At 45.7% G+C, this 15,017-nt stretch overlaps 1 protein-coding gene across 1 annotated transcript; it reads left to right on the forward strand.

Annotated features, from left to right (window-relative positions):
• Positions 1–5,449: 5,449 nt before the first annotated feature.
• TIGAR (TP53 induced glycolysis regulatory phosphatase) lies at positions 5,450–14,811 on the forward strand. Its single transcript, XM_030961068.1, has 6 exons — positions 5,450–5,860; positions 7,172–7,209; positions 9,031–9,152; positions 11,762–11,839; positions 12,813–12,923; positions 13,348–14,811. The coding sequence occupies exons 1-6, from the start codon at positions 5,682–5,684 to the stop codon at positions 13,804–13,806; spliced, it is 987 nt and encodes a 328-aa protein (XP_030816928.1). The 5' UTR covers positions 5,450–5,681; the 3' UTR covers positions 13,807–14,811.
• The last annotated feature ends 206 nt before the right edge of the window (positions 14,812–15,017 follow it).

Below are 15,017 nucleotides of genomic sequence, written 5' to 3' on the forward strand. Positions count from 1 at the left end.
CAGAAATCACTCTTGGTTGCACAGTTTCTGTTCTCAAACTTTTTTGGGTTTTGTTTTAGTTTTTTTTGTTGGTTTTTTTTTTTTGCTTTATTGAGTGTGATGCCATATCAAGTCAACGTTATTCTCTCACAAATGTGCTCTTTAAGAGGTGTGGATGTTTATGTGGTCAGGGGATGCTAGAAAGTGTGGTAGTAGACATCAGTGTAAACAAAAGTATTTAGAAAGTACATGAGGTTGTTTTTGATGGATAAGATTCTGATACGGTGTAGTCTTGATTGCCTTTTAAAAGGTCTTTGTTCAGTGTTGTCATTTTTATTAATAACCTATTGTTTTGACTAGTTTAAAGATGGTTTTAAGAAAAGTGTTTTGGCGGGATTAGGTATGCTGTATGGACAATAAACTCACCTTGACCTAAATTTACTTGCCTTGCTTTTATTCCTTTAGTGAATTTGGTTGTGTCACTCATTCCATTGTGGCATTTCCTTGGTGGGATGTAATTCTAAAGGCTCTAATCAGGATAGATGGTGCTAGTAGGCATATAAAATGAAGGCTGCAGTCACAGAACGAGCCTGCCTCTAAAATGTAGCTGCCTTCCCACTGGATAGGCAAATTCTGGCACGTAATCCCCTGAGATTCAAGGAGAACAAAGTCCTAAAAATTGGTAAATTGCAGGATCAAAATATTTTGTGGGAATCAAATTGAGCTGGTGAAAAGCCACATGGAGTGCACATTTTTGCAGTGAATTGAAATACAATTTAAATCTTCACTCAATTGCTTGTTGCACTGGAATGCTACTGAAAAAATCAGATTGTTTATCTTTCTGTAAACCTGGGGAAACCGTGAGTAAAAGGAGTGGGATTTGTGGTGAGGCCAGTGGGAAGAAATGAGTCCATTGTCCAGAGTCTGCTCCCTCAGTCTGTGGCCAGGGGGGCAGGATGCTCAACCTCTCCCCTCTCCCACATCTGCTTGTGGATGCCTGCTGTGAAGTTACCAAGCTCCTGTGGGATGTGTTTGGCCTGACCTCTTCTCCACTGCCATCCAGTAGCAGTTTTCTCTTGAATTTCCATCCCTTTTCCACCCCTGGGGACAGCAAAGAGACCCTGAAGAATGAAGAAGAGGCATTTGGGTAGACATACTGGGGAAACATCATCATAAAGTGAGTTATACTGCCAAACCCAAAGATAAATGAAAGGAAAAGACTCCAAATGACAAAATCCAAGATAATATGAACAGGGAGAATGAAGAAAAACTCAAAAGGAAAAAACAAATGTTGCAACAATGAAGAAACACACAAGCAAAAATAAACAGAAACAAATAGAAAAAACCAATAGAATTAATTATGAATTACGAATTATGGAATGAATATGAATGAATTGAAAATTAATAGGAAATAGGGGTTAAATCAGGAGGCTGAGAGTCAGGAGATAGAGATCTTTCTAGCCATAATCACACAATCTTGGGACCTGTGGTTTTAGGGAAAGTCTCTGAAGGCTTCCCTGCCAAATGTCTTGTGAGCCTCACATTTCCCAGCTTATCTGCACCAAGAGGTAGAGGTTTTAAAACATCACAAGTCCAGAGTTTTCTCTGACCCACACTGAACAACATGACCAGCAATTTCTGGTATTTACTAGGCTCAACTTGGAGCCTGTGAAGGACTGGAACTGTGCAGTGACCGAGCCCTGAACAGATTGTGGAGAGAGTATGTGGAGTCTCCCTCACTGGGGATATTCCAGAGCTCTCTGGACACAATCCTGTGCTCTGGGATGACCCTGCTGGAGCTGGGAGACTGTACCAGATGCTCCACTGTGGTCCCTTCCAACCTGACCCATCCTGTGCTTCTGTGATTGTGGTTCTATTTAAAAGGGTTCTCAAAGGTGGTTTGCATTCCAGCTGGGCTGCTGATGTTCCTGCTGATGCAGCCAGGAGACAACACTGAAACTTGTGGGACTCTCAGGCCAGGGAGAACATCAGGTCAGTGCTCTGCTGGGCTCCAGGGGCACTGTGAGGAAGGGCATCCCTCAGCAGCAGTGGCATTCAATCAAGACCTGTTGGGATTACAAATTAAGGTGAGTAAAGCTGAGGTATTTGCACTGAGGTAAGAAAACCTACTGAGTTTTGCTGCAACCTGCTTGAGAGAGAGAGAGAAAGGAGCTGATACAAAGAAGAAAACAAGTAAAAGGGAAAATGTCTGTGTCCTTAAATGCCAGTCATTCTGTGGAAATGATGTGGTGCTAGCTTGGTCTTGCCATTGAGTTTTCTCTAAAAATAAACTGGGTTGTTATTTGAGCTCTTCCAAAATGCAACATGCAGAAACTGCAAGAAGAATTAGGCCAGAGCAGTGAAGGAGAGAGGGAAGGGTCAGCAGACTGGCTGTGTTTGGCTCCTCAGGTTACTCAGGAACCCTTCTTAGAGCAAAAGCTCTGGTTCATCTGACAGAGGACTCACAAGCATCCCTGAAGAGCAGTAGATTGACCTTTCTGATGAGGGTTTTCAGAACTTGAGCAAAGCTGTGAGTGGGACATAACCAGCAGGAGGATGAGGGATGAAATCAGCATTGTCATCCAGCACACTCAAAAATTTATCTCAGTTTTTCCAGTTTCCTCACGTTGTCTCTGAGGGGAGAACTCATCACACTCTGCAGCCTCCTCACGAGGGGAAGAGGAGGGGCAGGCCCTGCTCTCTGCTCTCTGTGACCAGGGACAGGACCCAGGAACGGCTGGAGCTGTGTCAGGGGCAGGGTCAGGGTGGGTATCAGGGAAAGGTTCTTCCCCCAGAGGGTGCTGGGACACTGAACAGGCTCTCCAGGGAATGGTCACGGCCCCAAGGCTGCCAGAGCTCCAGGAGCGTTTGGACAGCGCTCTCAGGGATGCACAGGGTGGGATTGTTGGGGGTCTGTGCAGGGCCAGGGGTTGGACTGGATGATCCTTGTGAGTCCCTTCCAAGTCAGGATTTCTATGATTCCATGATTGTAAATTCAACTTGTTTGCTTCTCAGAGAAACTTTTTATTCTGGTTACTTTGGATCTGCTTCTTAGACACAACGAAGTATTGATCTTTGTGGAGTGCGCTGACAGCGCCCGGGGAAGGATGGGATCCGCGATCCCGGGAGCAGCGAGGCCTGTGCAATGGGAAGGGCCGCGGCGGGCGCTGCAGAGCGCGGGAGGAGCCGCCAGGGGGCGCCCGCGCCCCGCGCCCGGCCCTCAGGGCCCTGGGACAGTCCCGGGAATCCCGCGCAGGGAAAGGAACGTCCCGGGGCTGCCGCGGCTCCGCCACACAGCCCGCAGCCGCAGCTCCAGCAGAAGGGAAGGTGTCCGGCCCAGGGGCTGCCCCTGCTCCCTGCTCGCAGCCCGTACACCTCACTGAGAACCAGCTTAAAAACAATTAAAAATATTCCCGAAGTATCTGCCACGAATGAAATTCTAGGAACTGTGTTCTCCAGCAGAGCCAATTTGAGGCCTGTCCACAGCACGATCTCTGTGTAGGATTTGCCCGGGTTATGCCTCTCTTCAGGCCAGCACATCCTTCAGAGGAGCATTATGTAGGCAGAGAAGTGCAATGGCACAGAACTGAAGAAATTCAGCAAAGGTTTCTGCTGGGTGTAAGCACAAGGAGCAAGATCAGATCCCAAATGACAAGTGAAAAGGGAAACTTAATCTAGCAGCTAAGCCACGATGCTCTAAATCAGAAGGTACAGACTTCCCAAGCTGTTTTCTTGCAAAGCCAAAGTGGCTCGTGTGTCACCCAAAGTGGGTGACTTCGGACAAAGTCTGTCACAAACTTTGCCTAAAGGCTATCACTTTTGCAAAAGGACTGTATGAAAGCATGCGCTTAGAAGAGATGTTGACTGTTGCATTAAATATTTAATTTTTGCATCTGCTTTAAACAGCTATTGAAACAAATTATGTTTCAGTCTTCATTTAGAATGTATTTGGTGTTAAAGCACAAACCACTTTCAGAATCACAGAATCACAGAATTTCTAGGTTGGAAGAGACCTTTAAGATCATCGACTCCAACCCATCTTCTAACACCTCAACTAGATCACTTTCAAACTGAGGTCACACCTCTGGGCAACCCAGAAGAATTTCTCGGATTTTTAGATAGGATTTATTTGATCTAGTTGAGAAATCCTGAAGGAAATACACTCAGCTGACCAACTAATATTTTGGTCAATCACACTGTCTGGAAGCCATAAAACTTCAGCTTTCTGAGGGGAAAAGGATGAGTTCCAATCACTTCTTGTGTTGCTTCGTCCATTTTACCTGCAGGAATTTCTAAGCTGCCCAGAGAATCTGTGGCTGCCCCTGGGTCCCTGGAAGTACCCAAGGCCAGGTTGGACTCCCAGCGCTTGGAGCAACCTGAGACAGTAGAAGATGTCCCTGCCCATGGCAGGGGGTTGGAACTGGATGATCTTTAAGGTCCCTTCCAAGCCAGGCCGTTCTGGGATTCTGTGGCTTCTGCAGGACAAGACCAGTGTGGTCCCAGCTGGATGTGGGTGTTACATCTCACACTGCTCTGCCTTGGAAACTGCTGCTTTAAACTATTCCTTGGAACCAGCTCGCCTTTGCTGATGGTTACTCCAGAGTGTGATTTCGATGCCCAGGCTTCTAACTGACTTGTGAGTAATGCCTTTTATCCATCTATATCTAAATACCAATGTATTGATATTACTCTGAGCAAAGTGCTGCTGCCAATCAGTGTTAACTGAGCTGATGTAACCCGAGTGAGCATCACCAAGCATTCTGTGTTCTGGAAAGGGGCAAACTGGGTCTGTCCGCTGGTGCCGGTGTGGAGGAACACAGTGCGGGGAGCTCGGGGTGCAGCTGCAGTGGAGCTGCAGGCTGAGCTCTGGAGCAGCTCAGCTGAGCCAAGAGGCTAGGAAATGCCAGCCCTTTGCCCAGCACAGCGCCCTGTGGCACCGGGCAAGGGAGGGACACTCAGAGACACGGCAGGAGATGAAAAACCACTTTCCTACCCTTAATCTGTGAGGGTGTAAAAGCGCAGGGGTTCCCTTGTGCTGCGTCCCTCCTGGAAGGCCACCAGCTCGGGCTGTTGTTTTGTCAAGCAGTAATTGCACCGCGACTGAAGGATGTCACGGAACTGGACATCCGGGACTCTGGTAAGGGAAACCTGGAATGGAGCCAGTAAGGAAACCCGGTCCGACTGGGAGTGCGGGGGATGAAGCTGGGAAGGGGTTTCAATCCCAGCTCAGGCGCTGCGAGTGTCACTCCAAGCGGCTCCGGGATGCTTAGACCAGGAACTTTCCTTAACACCAGCGCCATGAGACGCTGCGAAACCCGGAGTTTTAATGTGAAAACCTCCAGATTGCAATTGCGGAGTGAGAATGCGGAACCATTGCGGGCGCAGCAGTCCAGGGGTAAACCTCACCCTGCCACGCCCACCACTGACCCTGTCCGCAGGCGCCACATCCACGGGCGCTCAAATGCCACCGGGGACGGTGACTTCCAGCCTGTCTGATGCTGCTTATCCCTCTGGGAGAAGAATTTCTTCCCGATGCCCAGCCCGAGCCTCCCGTGAGGCCGTTCCCTCTCGTCCTGTCGTTCGTGGCGTGGGAGCAGGGCCAGCCGTCCCGTACCACCACGGAGCCACAAACCCTTCCCGGATCCTCCTTTTCTGCCGGGAGCCGCCTCCGGTGACGTCAGAGCGGCACGCGGGGCGGGGGCATGACGTCACGGCGCGGCGCGCGGCGCCGCAGTGCGGGCGGTGGGACGTGCGCTCACCTGCCCTCGACCTGCGCACATCTGGGCACATCTGGGCTCACCTGCGCGCACACCCGGGCACATCTGCGCACACCTGCGCTGCCGTGCGCCATGGTTCGGTTCGGGCTGACGGTCGTGCGGCAGTGAGTACCGCCCGCCGTGCCCCGGCGGCCGCGTCCCCTCCTCGGTCACGGGCAGCGGGAGGGGGGAGCTGAGCAAAAGCTCTCAAGCGGGGCAAGGGTGGTGTGAACATTTTTCCCGTGAAGCGTTAAAGTGGCTGTGACTCGGGTGGAATTCCTGAGGTGACTTTTTTCTCCCACTCTGTTGGCAGAGGTTTGTGGCTGACTGAACCAAGTAGCTCCAGGTTCCTGCAGCTGTCAGGAGAAAACTTTAATCTACAGAAAAGCTGAGCTTTTTTTCTCCTTTACTATAAGCCCCGTGGGCAGCAGGGCAGGGGGGATTCTGCCCCTCTCTGCTGAGCCCCCCCTGCAGGGCTGCATCCAGCCCTGGGCCCAGCACAGGAAGGACAGGGAGCTGCTGGAGCCAGGCCAGAGCAGGGACACCAAGGGGATCAGAGGGATGGAGCAGCTCTGCTGGGAAGGAAAGGCTGAGGGAATTGGGATTGTTCAGCCTGGAGAAGAGAAGGCTTTGGGGTGACCTGAGAGATGGAGAGAGACATGTGACAAGGGGCCTGGAGTGAAAGAACAAGGGGCAACGGCTTCACACTGACAGGGGGGAGGCTTAGATTGGCTATCCGGTACAAAAAGTTCCCTGTGAGGATGCTGAGGCCCTGGCACACCTTGTCCAGAGAAGCTGTGGCTGCCCCATCCCTGACAGTGTTCAAGGCCAGCCTGGTTTGGGCTCTGAGCAACCTGGGATAGTGGGAGGTGTCCCTGCCCATGGCAGGGGGTTGGCACTGGGTGGTCTGTTACATCTTTTCCAACCCAGTTCATTCCATGAGTCTATGATTTCTTCTGCTTTGGCTTCCTAGGCTCTCTTTCTTCCACGTGTGCAGCTCTGCTGCTACCCTTGATAATCTCTGGAACTGCTTCCCTGTAAAGTTCAGAGAGCCAGCTGCAGCACATGCTTGTGAAAAGAAGGCTCCAATGTCTTCCTGCAGCTTTGTTCTCTCCAGCATGGAGGTGTAGTTGTTACAGATAAATTGTGCTGCATTTATGATAAATTTAAGAAATCACTTATCTTACTTTTATTCCAGATGGCTTTGTCTCATTGAAAGCTGAGAGCATGATTGGAATTGATTTGAAAATGTTTTTTTATTGTTATAAAATCTTCACTGCATTGTTTTGAAATGGGTTTATGCTGCATTGTGTCTCATTTTTTTTACATTCAGGGGCTGCTGTCTCTTGTTAGTATTTAATACAACAATGTTTTTGAAAATCCCCTTAAATTATGACAAGTTAATTTTTTTTGTTGTTGTTTACAATCTCTTTCAGTGGAGAAACAAGATACAACAAAGACAAGATACTGCAAGGTTAGTAAGAGTTATTCTGTTAGCTGGTTAGAGATGGAAAATCATGGTGAAATCCTGTCACCAACTGCTCAGATGTCATTAAGCAATAATTCTGTAAACCTTTAGAGACTTTATGTGTAAGCCAGGACATTGCTTTCATAACGTTACAGAAGATTTTAAGTCATCCTCCACAGAATATCAACAGATGCTGATGCACATTGTGTTTTAACAGGAGTATTAGAAGAGTTCCTTTTTCTACACAGGGAAAAAATAATGTTGCATGTAATCAGATGAAATGGTAGCAGCACCTTTACTACGGACTCCATAGCTCTGTGTTAAATCCCAGTAATAGGAAGTTTGGGAAAAGGGCTTCTGGGAAAAGGAGCTGCGGAAGGATGGGTGAAGATCCTGATGTGAAGGGGGCTGTTGCCTCAAGAAGAGAATCTGTTACTTGCAGTAAAAACCTGCAGTAGGACAAGGGAGAATGAAAAGTAAAGGTTGTTTAAATGCTTGAATTGCTCAATCCCGGTTCTTTCTCGGAAGTCAGTCTTGATTAGACACATTTGAAACTAGATTTCACCTTTGTGGCTGCTGGCTTGTGCACCCAGAACTGAACTGAGCTGCCTGGATGTCTGCTGTAGGAAAATCATGGCTGGGGTTGTGCTCTGAATAAATGAGCTTTCTACAATACTTCATGTTGTGAAGGAGAGTTGTGCTTCCAGATTTTCCTCCCTCTGGCATTGCCATTTACAGTTCTTGCAACATAGATTTGTGCTCATAATAAAATGAGTAAAGAATATTCCCCTGCTTTAATTGCTTTAAAATGTTGATGACGTCTTTTGATTTCCTAGCTCCTTGGATCAAATGACATGTAGAAGGCTCCTCTCCAGTGTGGAAAGAGCAGAGCTTCTGGTTTTGAGCAAGCCTCTTCTGAATTGAGAGGTGTAAGCCTTTACCAGCACACTGGGGTCACACGTCTCACATGTCTGAATTACAGATGAGGTGCTCAGAACTCAGATTCTGGACTTCTGGTGTCCTGTTTTTTGCTGTTGGATTGTGTATTTCTGTGTGAAAGTAGTTTATTTTCTTTGTTCTGAATCTGATGGGAATTTCACTCTCTCTGCTCTGGCTTCCTGCAGAACTAGAATAGGTAAAAGGTGTGGATGTAGCAATCTGTTACACGTTCGTCCCCCCACCACAGTTCTGGGTTCTCCTGCAGACTCTGAGCTGTGACAGGAGCACACCTGTCCAACTCAGGCTGGATTTCCATAGTGTCCTAGAGCTCTGTGACCAGTTATTCTCACTGACTTCCTGGCTGGAAACAATTTTTGGGAGGTTTGCTACTTTGCAGCTGGGTTTGCTCCAGCTTGCATGAGCATTACTGTCAGCATGTGAGGTGGAGAGGAAGAAAGCACAACAGTTTGTGTTTACATCTCATTCTCTCAGCAGTATTGTGGTCTTACTTTCATTTAACAAATCTGTTTATCAAGTTTCAGCTGTGAGATACCTCTTGCAGGAACTAGTGACCCTTCTATAAATGGTCACATTTATTAAATGTAGGTCTCTGTTTTATGTTTAAATTTGTCAAAGGTATGGATTAACATAATTATCATTGATAATGATCCTTCTGTCTTCCTAGGCTTTACTCCTTTTTATCATTAAAAATGTGTGACTGAGTTTAGGGAAGACCAGAAGAGCAGTGACTTTTCCTAATGATTGGCTTTGCTAAAGGAGAAAGTTTTTCTTATGACTGGGCAGTTTCTTTATTGCTGACATGCCTGATCAGCTGCTAAATGGTCTAAAATTTGCATGTTTTAATGCTGTGGGGTTTTTATTTTGTAGGTCAAGGAGTGGATGAGCCACTCTCTGCAACTGGTTTCAGGCAAGCAGATGCTGCTGGTTTATTTCTCAGTAATGTGAAGTTTACCCACGTCTTTTCAAGTGACCTCCTTCGAGCAAAGCAGGTAAGTGCTTCTTGAGGCAACAGCTGGCTCCCAAATATGGCATTTATTTGCTCTTGGTGATGCAAAAATAATGTAGTGCCAGAACCAAAAGCTGCCCCTGGATCCCTGGCAGTGTCCAAGGCCAGGCTGGATGGGGCTCTGAGCAGCCTGGGATAGTGGAAGGTGTTCCTACCTGTGGCAGGGAGTTGGAACTGGGTGATCTCTAAGGTCCCTTCCAGCCCAAACCAGGCCATGGTTCCATGATTTGCTGTTATTTTATATATGGGCATTGTTCTTGCTAAAGGAGTAATGGGGACTTTGTGGTCCCCATCACAACAGACAGGACTGAGTTTTTCTCTAAGAAGCAAACCAGATTGGCTGTGACGTTGTGCTGTCCCAGGCACTGTGGGTGCATGCTGTGTTCTTTTGAGGAGTGCAGACCAATGCAGGCAAGGTCGAGTTTTGCTGTGAAATCAGTACAAGGATCATTAAATGGGCAGAGATGTTGGACTTTTTCAGGCATCTCACACCTCTTGCCTTGATGCAGTAAACATACAATACAGATTAAATAAAGAGGAGAACTTACTGCATGGGATTATATGTGACCTTGTGTGCAGAATTATGAAATACTCAAAATTAGGGAAGCAAGACTTTTAAAGTTAGAGGTCAACTGTTTTAGGAAGGTCATGTCTCCTGTGGAGGCCCTATCTTTAATTCTCTCTTCTATTACTGATTCTTTGTTTTCAAGAGACATGCAGGGGGTTGAAACTCCTAAGCCATTCTTGGTTGCTTGCTTTTTGCTGTGTTGTCCTGCTAGAAGTCTGTGAAGCTGTGTTGTAAACCAGATCAACCAAGTGTAGTATAAATCTCCTTTTTTTTTCCCTCAAAACATACACCATCAACATTGCTCATCAGTTTTGCAGGACAATTCCAGAAACTGCTGTAGCAGCACAACTTAAGCAGAAAACAAAAGAGACAAGGAGGGAAGAGTGCAATAGTTGGATATTTTAAATATGCAGAATAGCTGCCCAAGTCACTTCCTTTGTGTGTGTGAATGGCAGTGATGATATTTTAAAACATTAAGAGTGCTTTCTGACTTTCATAAAGCTGTCTGTGCTGTGTGCCTGCTTTATGGGAATTGGTTTGGGATATTTTTTCTTACGTTAGAGACAGCCTTTTCCATGAAGAGCACTTTCAGAATTGCACTGTCCTAATGTGAAAGAGCTGAATTTTCTTTTTCATACAGGAAATGTGTTTTGCCATTTGTTTGACAAGCTGTCCAGAGGTTGGGAGAGCTTTCCCAAAGATGTGTAAAGCTGGAGTTTCCATGTTGTCCATGTGCAGTTTTCTTGGCAGCTGCAGTTCTATGATGGGCCTGTTACTACACTGTCACTTCACAGCTCTAATATGGGAAGAATGTACAAGTTCTGTTGCAAAAGAGGAAATTCCTGCATATAATCATACAAATAACTGTGCTGTGCATATACACAAGGAAGTGGATTCAACCCTCTCTTTATTTCTGCCTTATTCTTTGAGAGAAGGTTAAAGTTCCAAGACCAAATTTCTCCTAAGCAATATGTTAAATGTGCCAGTAGTACAAGAAGGCTGCTTATTTGTGCCAGAATCCAAGGAGCATTTTCAAGATGAGTTCCTTAAATGTCATATTGATTGGGTGTGGATGTTTGCACAGCTCAAACTGTCTGTGAAGCCAGTGCAGCCTTCACACATGGGTGCATGTAAGAACCGGGAGCAGCTGTGCTCTGGTTCCCAAGAAAGACAAGGAGAGGACCCAGTGGAGGCCACAGAGATGATGAGGGGTCTGGAGTATCTCTCTTATGAGGGGAGACTGAGGGAGCTGAGCCTGGTTAGTCTGGAGAAGACTGAGAGGGGATCTCATTAATGCATAGAAATATCTCCAAGGAGTGTCAGAGGATGGTGCCAGGCTCTTTCTAGTGGTGCCCAGTGACAGGATGAGGAGCAACAGACACAAACCAAAACACAAAAAGTTCCACCTTCCAACATGAGGAAGAATTTCTGTACACTGAGTGTGGCAGAGCCCTGGAACAACCTGCCCAGGGAGGGCCTGGAGTCTCCCTCTCTGGAGACATTCCAAACCCACCTGGACACATTCCTGTGTCACCTGCTCCAGGTAACCCTGCCTGGGCAGGGTGATCTCCAGAGGTCCCTTCCAGCCCTAAGGATTGGCTGTGACAGCCAGACAGTGTCAGATGTTTGTTCAGTTGGATTAACTGAGCAGTTTCAGGGAACACAGCTGTGAGTCTGGCCCATGTAGTCCATGTAAAGAATGTCCACATGATTGCTCTGTGTTCTATTCAGCAGAAGATGTGGCTCTTATCCCAGTAAACCCTGCTGGCCGCTCTCATGGGTGCTGTTTCTTCAGCTGTTCTGGACTTTGAATTGGGAAGGAACTGCCAGAAGATTGCAGCTTTTCTATTTTTACAGCCTGGCCTGGGCCATGTATCCAATTCTGCCAGACTGGTAGCTGAAAAACTTTGTTTTGTTGATTTGGGTTGTTGGATGCTGCTGATGGGATTCACCTTGGCTCTGGTGGTGTAAGGTGGTGTGTCTATGTTCTGTCCAGTTGATGTGACTGTATATTCACTTTTTAGACTGCTGCTGCCATTCTAGGGAAAAACAGGTTTTGCAAAGATTTGGAAATCAAGTACGATGCAAGACTGCGAGAGAGAGTAAGTGCCAAAAGAATTTGTTATGAAATATTGAACTCTCTGAAAATGTAGCTTCCTGCTGATGGGTATCTTGGCTTATTGAATGGTAGATTTAGCAGTGGAGAGCACTATTTGATGTGTTTTTAATCGCTGGAAACTGAACAGTTCACATCAGGGACAATAAATTGTTTGCAGAAGGGTGAAGCGGAGCCAAAATTAAGTGATGAATGTTGTAAGTATGATGCTTTAATGGTAAAGTTTAGTGTTTACGGAGCAGCATGTGATTGTAGCATTTCCTGTTTGAATTTTTTTCTCTCAGAAATTCCAGTCCTACACTTGAAATCAGCAAGGCCTTATTATTTACTTTTAATTGCGAGGGTACTTATGTGGTTTTGTTTCCTTTTTTTTATTCTTTTTCAAAAATTCTGAATTGAAGATGGATCCATCCTCTATTGTGAAGACTTCACAGGTCTTTAGAGAAAACACTGGTTTCTTACATGAGAAAAATAATTCCCTGTAGCCTTTTTGCAAGCAAAAGGAAAATGGAGTTTATCTTCATGTGAAGGGCTTTGTACAGAAGCATTTGCACTGTGAGCTCAGTCACAAAGACACTTGAATTTTGTATGCTGGGGATGAGTGTCAGTGGAAGAAAAAAAATCTCCACACAAAGATCAAGCTGAGGGTCATGTGTTGAATGTCCAACATTCTTTAAATGAGATGCTGCTCTTAGTGTATTTGTCTACTGAGCATACATATATATATGTATATATATATTTATATTTATGTATATATATATATATATATATATTGTTTTAAAGGGTACCTATAAAGATATTTCCTCACCCAGAATTGGGATAAAATGGAAAAGGTAGCTATGCCTTGGGAGTCCAAGAAAACAAAGCTGAAGCTTCACAAAGGGAAGAGCTGTTTGCAGCCTCTGGAAGGGGTACAGGAGACCTGACACATCCTGCCAAACCCCGTTTTTCCCTTACAGAAATACGGTGTTGCAGAAGGAAGGCCTTTGGCTGACCTCAAGGCAATGGCAAAGGATGCTGGAGAGCAATGTCCTTCATTCACACCTTCTGGAGGAGAAACACTGGATGAAGTATGGTATTTATTTATTTATTTATCTATTCGTGTCCTGCTTTTTTAGCAGTGCAATTGCAGCTATTGGGAGCTTCCCACTGAGAGCTCAGCCCAACCAGAGATATTCTCTAAGCTAAAAAATACTGCTTGGTCTGATAACAGTGGCTGCCAGGTGGGGAATCTCTTTATAACTAAAATACTGATTTTGAAACTGACTCCTCGTGAAGCTCTGGCTCACAGGAGGATGATAGCAATTGTTCTCTGGAGGGCAGGGGAGTTTGCACAGCAGTCAGTAACTTACATTGGCTTTTGAACCTTGTCTGTGAGAAATCTTTGTGTTGTAGCTGAAGTAGTTTTGTGTCAGATTTCTGAAAGGCCAAATCTGTGCTTGCTTCTCAACGATCTCTTCATTCTTCACATTTCCTTCCGGCCTTTCCGTGCAGGTGAGGGAGCGTGCGAGGGATTTTTTTGAATTCCTCTGCCAGCTGGCTGTTGAATTGGAGCAGAAGGAGCATGGCAAGCCTGGTGGCCCAGGCAGGAGCTCAGGAACATCTGGAGAACAGTTTGTTTTCCCTTGGACAAACCACTGCAGTGAGGCGGAGCCCAGCTCTGCAGGCAGCGGATCTTCCACGGTATTAGATGCCAATATTTTGGTGGTGAGTCATGGAGCCTACATGAGGAACTGGATTGGCTATATGGTTTCAGATCTCAACTGTACCTTACCAGCAAATTTAACCAAGTCCCAGCTGTCTTCTGTCAGTCCCAATACTGGAGTCAGTCATTTCATTGTAAAACTTGAAAATGGGAATTTGTTGAAGCCCAATATCACGTGTGTCTGTCTTAACCAAGACTCTCACTTAGTGGATGTGGGAGCTGAATGTGTAGCTTCAAAAGTGTTTTAAGAGTCTCTGTGGGGGGAAAGTGGGATTAGATCACAATTTTGCTAAACTTGGGAAAAGTATCTGTAGTAATTACTGGGATTGACTGGAATTGCTGACACTAAACTGCAAAAAGAGAGACATGCAACTGCTTGCTATCCTAAAAACTACGATTTGCATGGTCCTAGTGCCCAGAATAAGTTGGCAGTAGCAAAATAAAACAAATATTCTCTGTTCTCAGAAGCATAATACTTGCAGTCACTTGCATATCTGCTCCTACAGCACATATTTCAAACAACTCCTTTGCATTACTCCATAATTATTTTGGTTACCTCCAGGTGAAAGGGTTGGGGAGAGGAGAGGAGTGGTACCTCAAAGCTGAGCTATACTGTATTCTTGTTTTATTACAAAATGCTATATTGTAATATGAAACATACATGTTGTCTTAAAATAAATTTTTGAATGCAATAGTAGAACCCAGGAAGGAGCATTGCCCAGTGGGACAGGCTTGGTGCAGAGCCAAGGGATGTGACTCTGACACTGAATATCTGTGAGACTCTGGGCAAGTCTCCCTTCCATTTGTAATGTGGGAATGATGATAAACCTACCTCGCCAGGAGTATTTCCTAAGAAATTGTTCAGGTTGTCGAGATCTCTGTTGAAGAGCACTGTACACAAACACAGAGTATTTATTTTTAGCTGTGAGCAGGATGAGGAACCTTGTGTGCACGTAGTAGTGGTCTCTTTTCTGGAAAAGGGACTTTCTCTCTGGGGTGAGTTGTACTTGACTGGAATCCTTCTGTCAGCTGCAAACATGCACTTGATTCTATGAATGTTTTTGCCTAGAATGAGGCAAGTTTGATTGTTTAGTGACTGTTGGTGTGAATACTGCATTCTTTCCCCACCGGGGTGTTTGTGGTGTTACGGTGTGAGCGTATCTGGTTTATGTTATTTATAAGAGTCACGTATTTTTTCTTCATTTGCATATTTTTGGCCTGTTAAAAAAAATAATTAAAGACTCTTGAATAGAGATCCCATTTCATCTGTATTTCTTTTGAGGTAAAAATCTTTCTTAATATTGCCCTGTGAAGCTTTGCTCAGATCACATAACTTTTTATCCTTCTTGGCTAAAATTGGAATATGACTTTTGTGTGGACTCCTCAAGCTCTCTGTGGAATGCATCTTCCTGGAAGGCTCCTCAGAACTAAATTGATGGTCACAGCCAATGAAGATAGC

This window comes from Camarhynchus parvulus, chromosome 1A (assembly GCF_901933205.1).
Source record: "Camarhynchus parvulus chromosome 1A, STF_HiC, whole genome shotgun sequence".
In the NCBI taxonomy this organism is placed as follows: domain Eukaryota; kingdom Metazoa; phylum Chordata; class Aves; order Passeriformes; family Thraupidae; genus Camarhynchus; species Camarhynchus parvulus.